This window comes from Anticarsia gemmatalis, chromosome 13 (assembly GCF_050436995.1).
Source record: "Anticarsia gemmatalis isolate Benzon Research Colony breed Stoneville strain chromosome 13, ilAntGemm2 primary, whole genome shotgun sequence".
Classification (NCBI taxonomy): domain Eukaryota; kingdom Metazoa; phylum Arthropoda; class Insecta; order Lepidoptera; family Erebidae; genus Anticarsia; species Anticarsia gemmatalis.
In genome coordinates, this window is record NC_134757.1 from 658,807 (window position 1) to 667,601 (window position 8,795).

Here is an 8,795-nt window from a genome sequence, read left to right on the forward strand (position 1 = left end):
AATAAAATAAAAAGTTCAAACAAAGAGATCTTTTATTTATCCATCCAACAACAAAATATAGAGGGCAGCAGTGTCGTCGAGGCAAAGAGGAAACACATAATTAAAAAAATATTTTATTATACAAACTATGAGCAAAATAATATTTGAAGAGAAACTTCACAATAATAAATTGATAATATACATTAGAATATACAATTTCATAGTTAAAATTAGGGTGTTTCGGCTCAATTCACACTGGAAAGACACAGATGCAGAGATCTCTTTCAGTCTAAAACAATTTTAAGCTTTATCAACATAGAGACCATAATCGCTTGAGAAGCTCGAAAGGGCGCAGTACTGACTCCTGTCGTCCCAGTATGATTGTCCCTTATAGGTCCAAAACAATACAAGGACCCTGAATAAAACACCCTTTTCTGTACTTTTAAAACCTGATATAATTTAAATACAATAAATGAATTATACATTTTCTATAACAATCTATAAATATAACACACATCACTAAAACCATTCACTCTTATTATAAGAAAAGGAATGAAAGTAACACTCTAGTGCTAAAACCAGGCACACAAACGTTAAATACAAATTTTGACAACAATTTAGAGCAGTTGCATTATTTTCTGCATAATATGGGAAATGGGTCGGTTCACATCTGATGGAAGATCCGTCTAGCGTAACTTAATTTGTATGGGCTTCGCACCGACGCATCATCGGTTGAATGTGAACGGTCGAGTGATTTTCTATACATTTGTACGACGACTGGCTTGGTACGACGGTAGTTGCTTGAAGGCAAAAACCGTTGAGTATCGGAGATTTGCATTGTATAATTGTGTAAGGTATGTCGTGGTTGATTTGAAACCGCGCCATTTCGTAAATTTTATACACTTTATAACATGTTTGCCACATTAATATAGTTTTTAAAATCCAAGTTAATACCAGTCTATTAAATAGAACATAGATTTTTAAATGAAGACATTTTTAAAGACAGAGTATAATCATAAAACAATGTATAAGTATACTTAGGCATTATTTCATTATGTACTATCTATATATATAAAAGAAAGTCGTGTTAGTTACACCACTTATAACTCAAGAACGGCAGAACAGATTTGGCTGAAAATTGGTAGGGAGGTAGCTTAGAGCCAGGAGATGGACATAGGATACTTTTTATCCCGCTCGACCGTGTTTGAACATGCTAGAAGAACAGAATATGGAAATAACAACACCAATTAGTCATGATCTCCTGGTAGCTGTGGATCTATTTTCCGATCAGAATTAGGCCTTAAAAAATTAAAAAACGGCTCTATAAACTCTAAAAACTCTCTATAAACCTTTTCACAGTTACCAGGAGATCATGACCACTTGCTTGCTAAACAACTTTAATTTTTATAGATTTAGCTTCAAAACCGACGTAGTTTCATAGAAACTTTTTCAACCCCGTTAAGGCAGAATTTCCAAAAATATTTATTGCGTCATTCTTAATTTATAACAATTTAACATATTTTTTATTTACATAGCCAAATATTAATTTTAATCGAATTAGCTCCAAAACTGACGGAGTTTCATACAAACTTACCCCCTCTTTCTATCCCCCTAAAGAGCGAATTTCCAAAGAAAATAGCCTATATGTTAGCGAAAACTAATAGCTATATAACAGAAAAAGTTTCATCTAAATTCATCCAGTTGCTTTTGCGTGAAAAGCTAACAACAAACAGACAGACAAAAAAAAATCATATTTTTGGCTTCTATTGGTTGTATGAAGAATCCCCATTTTAGTTTTTCTTTAATATCTATAATGTGCAGACATGAGGTTGTTATAATTTTATTATATGTATAGATTTACAAACACTTTTTAAAAAAAATATAATGCCATTTTTATTTTAGAGACAAATACAGAAATCTAACAAACTACATTCAAGATTTTTTTTACAATCATCTATACTCATATTATTAAGCTGAAGAGTTTGTTTGTTTGTTTGTTTGTTTGAATGCACTAATCTCAGGAACTACTGGTCAGATTTCAAAAAATATTTTAGAGTTAGATAGCCCATTTATCGAGGAAGGCTATAGGCTATATAACATCACGCTATGACCAAATACGAGGAAAGCAGCAGTAAAAAATGTGTCAAAAACGGGGAAAATTATCTCTTATATTAGTATAGATAGATGTGACGCAAGCGAAGTTGCGCGGGTCAGCTAGTTGTTTAATAAAAACGGTGTGGGATGCATCTATCTATCTAATATATAAAAAATAATTATGAAAACCATGGCTGTTTATGGGAACTGGAAGGACTGCAATCTTTTCCATTGGACGTTGCTAGAACACTCATAATTATTTTAATATTTCTTTGCTTCGTACAGCATAATTATCTGTTTGCGTTAACATTAATGTATAAGACGACATATCGCTTTACATGTGATGGTCCAGAACAAGATAACTGTCTCGACTTTAAAAAACCGAACCATAGAGACAATAGATCTGTAAAAAACCGATATTTGACGAAAAAGATTGCAGCCTTTGCTAACACATAAGTAGATTTAATTTAAAATAAATACAGGGTGTGTAGGGGCAGTGTGAAGAGTGAAGCGGAGAATATAAAAGTTTTTCTAGACCGTGTATATTATTAACTGCTAGTGTTTAAGCTATCCGCTAGCTAAGTCTATCTACGTTTATAATAGCCAAAAAGATATGCTTTTAAAATGACAGCAATAAAAACAATTTTACACACCTTATTATGAAACTTAATTCATGACAATCATTTTATATTAAACGTAGAAATGAACCTAGGACTGGCACATAATAATAATATAAGTTGAATGTTGTCTGATATCGCACAACGCTAAAAAGGCTAGACAACTGTACCGGTTCGGGTAAAATTCGGTAAGATAATAAATTACATTTCGGGGAAAGAATATCAACGAGCTGACCCACGGACGTAAGCACATAAAGAATACAAATTAAGTTTCATAATAAAGCGTTATATTTAAACAATTCCAGTATACAACAACATGATAAAGTATGAAATAATTTAAAATAGGCCATAATTTCAGGTAACGAATAACTCAGTTATATTTCACATTAAGTCTTATTATTGTACCATAAGTACTTTTACTTGCCTGGAAGAATCAGTTATTGCAAAGACTTTACAGAAATTAATAATTATTAAAGAGATACGACCACAAAGAGGCGCTTATCGACAGTTTAGCCATAAGTAGGTTAAGAAAACTTTAGCGCGGTCATTCTTAGATGGGTGATCACTTCGTGGTTAAAAATCAGTTTTGTTGTTTGTATCTGAATGTGTAATTTTGTAGTTAACCCTTTGTCCGCCACGGTCGGATATACTCGACAAATCAACTGCTCGCGAGGCTTTCGTCGGCAAATGTCTGAATGTGTTTTTTTTTTAAATTAACAAGTACTGATTCTCCCAGCCTTTACATAAAACGTAATAAAATTCCGACGTTGAAGGTATAAACATACAACCAGCACCAATCATCACTTCGTTTATGTCCAATATCATTATACATTACAATAAAAGTCGGCTTCATAATAACCAAGAAAATATTGCTACAATTTCACAATACAGTGCTTTTTTCTTATTTTATTGAACAGATTTAGAATTTAGATGTTATCTATACTAATATTATACAATTGTAAAGTTTGTTTGGTTGAACGCGTTAATCCCAGGAACTACTGGTGCGAATTGAAAAAAAAATGTAGTGTTGGATAGCCTATTTATTCAAGAAGGCTATAGGCTATATAATACGTACATATATCGACTATAGGCTACGATCTTATGGGACGCAAGCGAAGTTGCGCGGATCAGCTAGTTAAATATAAAACATGAATAAAGCAGCAAAAAACATTCTAGTAATTTTTCAACCTTAACACAGATTCGCTGTTCATTGTTCTCGTATTATTTTCCATTATTTTTATATCAGAAATTGGAAAATATAAAATACATAAATCTATACAATACTGCAACGCTAAGTTATGCTAGAGTAAAGATAACAATACATTTTCTTGGTTATTATGAAACCGATATTTGCGCTTGGCAACACAGATGACAGACAATCTGGCAACTCAATGAAAATAGAAACTGTTCATATCTCTAAACATTACCAGTGTGATAAAAGTTTTCCACTAAATAGGTACTTAGTTAAACTGGTCAGAATAAGCCAGAATCTAGATTAATATTATAAAATTGTTTAGTTTATTTGGGTCGGTAAACGATCTGCGGGTTAAGCAACCCTTGGCGCGGTCATCCCATAGATGGGTGACCGCATAGTGGTATTTGAGCTGGGCGTTTCCGTGCTTCGGAGGGCACGTAAAAAGGTCTCGCTTGTTATCAATTTAGATAACAGTCGTTAAGCTACGTCGACGGCCTTCCGGCGGATTGAACAACTTTGACAATAGGTTGACCACTAACTAATTATTAATATTGCACAAACGGTCTGTCATCTGCATTAAACTTGAGTATACAATAAATATAATAATAATCTATATCATGGCTGCTAACACCACTATAATCGCGACGATGATCAGGAAAGGTACCCACGTCTTCAGGAATGCAACAAAACTGAAACAGAACAATCAATATCACTTTATTATTCATGAAGGTCAAATGCCGACACTTATAGTTGCTACAATAAGTCACATCAGCACCTCAAAATATGAATATTAAACATACTGCATTTAATTTGTGTACTTATGCTGATAATAATAGTTTTTGTTTTATCAAAATCGGATCAAAATTACCGAAGTTACAGCGTTATAAAGTTTCACTGCTTTTTTAAATTTGCGTTGCTTCGCGCGCTATGCGCTGACGTCACGACGCAACAGACACGCTTGTTCGACTGCGGGTGATGCGGAGTTTTGATTTGAAAAGTGATTTGCATTTAATATTTAAGAGTCTGAGTATGTGTATGTGTTATAAATTTAATCATCGTGTTTTTTGTAAAATAAGATATCCTCGATCTCGATCGCCACGCACACAATCATCAACTAGACCCAGGTAAAGAAAGTTGAACTCGTATACTACTAATAATATTTTTGCGTGTAGTTAACAATAAAATGAAAGTTTGTTACAACTGGCATTACAAATAATGAGTGTTACGTACCTACCAAGTGTACATTTGGAAAACATAGTTTTAAAATAATATTATAAAAAAAAAAGTTGTCACCCCTGCCTCTGACTTTAGTCAGGTTGATGGCTATCATATGTACGCATGAATCTACTCTGTAGGTAGGTAGTCTTATATGATTGGGTGTGTAATGAGAACTTTTAAACTAACATTTTAATTTTGATATTATTAGATTTAATAAACATGGGTTCTTTTTTCAAAACAAAAAACCAACGCCAACTCAACCGCCGCGCTCGGCTCGCCGCCGCCTGTGAGGTCATTGAACTGCTTACTAAATAGTATCAACTGTTAGGTAGAAGTTCATTGCTAGGTAGGTATGAACATGATATGGCATCTTGATCTTGAGGAAGTGTTCAAAAGGCAATAAACTTCTATTTAACATTTGCGCTTGACAGTATCAGAACCGGGCTTTAAGTTTTAGATTAGGTGTCTTTTGCAAAAATATAAAACAGTTTACATGGTACAGAAAAAAACAATTTTTGGGGTGTTTTTACTGGAGTTAGTACACATAGGAACAATACAATATTTTCTAACCATTTTGTTTGTCCACTATAAGCAAAACAAATTATTTAAAGCGAAACCGCGAGAGCGCAACGAGCCTATGTAGGTATCGGCAAGTACTGACGAAATAGCAGTGTCGCGAGATAACGTCACACGTCCGTGCGGCCGCTTCGCCGGAGTTTGGCGCGAAGGCCATACTTTGACGTTTAATATCTCGGTCATTTTTGAAGATACGAAAAAAATTAAAACAGATTTTTTATCCTTGAAGTACCTAGTTTTTAAATATGCTCATAACAAAAATCATTGGTGTGACTCATTACTCAATCTAAAAGAAATGTTATAAGTATTCATCGATACTTTATGACCGGTCTCCGAGGCACATTTAACGGTAGTTTATCTATTCAAACTGACATGTTTATATGAGCTTAAACGTTATTGATTAGATAAACTACCGCTAAATGTACCTCTGAAACCGGAAGTTTTAGTTAGAAATGTGGTGTTTCAAATGGGAATTTGCCATGAACAGGAAATTCCAACGTAGTATAAAACAAAACCTGTCCCTATGTCTGTTTGTACTTGTATGTATGCTTAGATCTTTTTTAAAACTATGCAACGTATTTTGATGCGGTTAATCAAATGGGGTGATTCAAGAGGGGCTTATGTTAAAAGGTGAAAAGATTTTTTTTTTTGCAAAGTAGCTGTTTAAACTAGGAGAAGCCGGCGCGCACCACTAGTACACGGAAAACGCGGCATCAGGTAGTGTTTTTACATATTTTGCATGGCTAATCGATTGCTACATTATTATCCAGTAGGTCGCCTTGTGTATTCGAGTTAAATGGCTCATCTAATTGAAATAATCAATTTTATACGCAAAAATACATGAAATGGTCAAATAGTTCAAATATTTGAACAACATACATGTTGCTATTTTAAATCATAGGTACACTATCAGTATAACAAAACAGGAAAGTTTCACCTTGATTTTAGATAAAGCAATTTCTATTGTTTTGACACAATACTACTCATATAATTAGATTATAACATTGTAATCAAAATAACAGATTACATTACTATTGATTAGTTATTTATAGCTATGGTGCTAATAGGGTAACAATGATATTATTTAAATTGATTTGTCACATATTTTAAACCATATCAAAACAAAGCAACAATTCTGTAATTGTTATCGAACTTTCCATTTGAACCTTCCACTGTTTTATAGCAAAAATACATTTTCTGAACACATTTTAACAGCATGTTTGATGTAGACATTACCACTAGTTAGAGGTTTGAAAGTCTGACAACCAGTCTTACCAAAGGGTATCAATTTATTACCCAGGTAACTGGGGTATGGAGGTCTGATAGGCAGTTGCATTATGTAAAATACAGACATTCAGCTGCTTTTAGTGAAACTGGAAGCTTACTCCAACAAAGTTGGAAGAAAGTCTAGGCTGATGATGATTTCAATGACAAATAAAGATAATTATATGTTTAGTACCTGACATATTTTGAGTAAGGTATCATGTAGAATGCCAGTTTGACCATGTTCCAATTCTTGCAGCCTCCATAGTTCATGATGTTGAGCGCAGTAGCCACATGAGAGTGACAGTTGTCATAGAATAGGATATGCTGAAAGATTACAAAGAGTTTAATAGATTTCTTAAAAACTTATTTTAAACACTATTCACAGTTTTTGGCACTTATTTAAAATATCAACAGATATTGATTTTATTTATTGAACAAACAGCAGTGTCTATGAAATTGTGATAGATTATTAAATTTAATATAAATCAGATTAATTATAGAAGAATTCGATTTTTTAATTTAGTTCCATAAAGGGACCTACGGAAGGCCTACCCTTATATGGAAGAAATGGAAGTATATGTTTAAGAAACAAAGAATATTTAAATGGATTACCATTCTCTTTTTATATATCTCTGAAGCTTCAGCCACCCCAGCATCCCAGCCTGCCTGTCCATTGTGTGCCTTCTGTGGGGTCAACTGCCAGTACTTAGTGGGGTTGCCGAAAGCCATCAGATCCTCAGACACAAAGTAAGGGCCAGCAAAATCTCTGATGATGCCGGATGACATGCAAATACCCATGTGACCTAGGAATGGGAAGATCCATCTGAAAAAAATGCATACCTATTAAATTTAGTTTAGTTTAGTTTAGTAGTTTAGCTATGAAATTTAGAGAAGAGTTATACAATGTTAGGTAGTATTTTTTTTAAATTATTTTTACTTACTACATTTCTGTTGAAAATCAAGGTAGAAATGAATATTGAATAAAATTAATTCATAATTAATAATAAATATTACCCAATTCCTATAAAAAATCTTGAACATAAAAAGCAATACAAAATCAAACTAAGATTGAATATAAATAAGAGAAAAACTGCAAAAAAAGTCACGACTTAGTGAAAGTTCTTGGCTTCAATCCAAAATCTCTCAAAAAACACACATACTTTTTTATTTTTCAACTTTCTATAACATTGACAAGTAAAATAGTTGGTTCTTAGAAGCCTGCATTATACATCTTGACATTGTTTATAATGATATAGGTGATAAGGTATAATATAAATAAATCAACAGAATTTGTTTATGTTCAACTACCCACTATGTTTTTAAATCATAAAATGTAATGTAAACACATCTTGTTAGTGTTATATTTATATATTTTCTCGCTCCTAGACGTTAGGAAACCTGAATTATCTGTTGGAAATGAAATAATTATGGGTATAAAGTAATTAAATCTTACGTTAATACAGGAATTGGTGTCCAAACAATGCAGTAAGGATAGCGGCAACGCTCGTGATCTATAGGATCCATAAGTACAGCTTCGTCCGGATCAGCAATGTTGATATCACCCGATTCAGGGCTTTGGTCACTGATCATAGTAGAATAAATAAATTTATTTTATACCGTAAACCCTTCCATAACCCGGGGAAATACAATTTCGAATAGCGAAGCAAGCAAGTCAATAAATAATGTGACATTTATGAAAGTTCCAGCGCCGTATTTTTTTATTTGGTGTTAAGTTATTGAGCATTAATCTTATGAGCTACAGTTCAAAACACTATATTTCCTCAACTTTAAAAATTGACTTAATTTATTTTCCTAGGCATTAAGATAACTTATGGATTATACTGCAAGAT

At 33.0% G+C, this 8,795-nt stretch overlaps 1 protein-coding gene across 1 annotated transcript; it reads right to left on the minus strand.

The window, feature by feature from the left end:
• Window positions 1–99: 99 nt before the first annotated feature.
• On the minus strand, window positions 100–8,639 carry LOC142977568 (transmembrane protein 222). The gene is made up of 4 exons (XM_076121531.1): window positions 8,399–8,639; window positions 7,558–7,768; window positions 7,139–7,269; window positions 100–4,574 (listed from the first exon to the last, which is right to left on the minus strand). Exons 1-4 carry the CDS (start codon window positions 8,533–8,535, stop codon window positions 4,496–4,498), a joined length of 558 nt encoding a protein of 185 aa, XP_075977646.1. The 5' UTR covers window positions 8,536–8,639; the 3' UTR covers window positions 100–4,495.
• Between the last annotated feature and the right edge of the window lie 156 nt (window positions 8,640–8,795).

Excerpts from the sequence above, each read along its gene's own strand:
- LOC142977568 (XM_076121531.1), bottom strand. The coding sequence starts at position 8,535 with ATGATCAGTGACCAAAGCCCTGAATCGGGTGATATCAACATTGCTGAT. Across the intron at positions 7,769-8,398 it reads ACACCAATTCCTGTATTAAC|ATGGATCTTCCCATTCCTAG; the intron begins GTAAGATTTAAT and ends CATTTTTTTCAG. Across the intron at positions 7,270-7,557 it reads AGATATATAAAAAGAGAATG|CATATCCTATTCTATGACAA; the intron begins GTAATCCATTTA and ends GTAATCTTTCAG.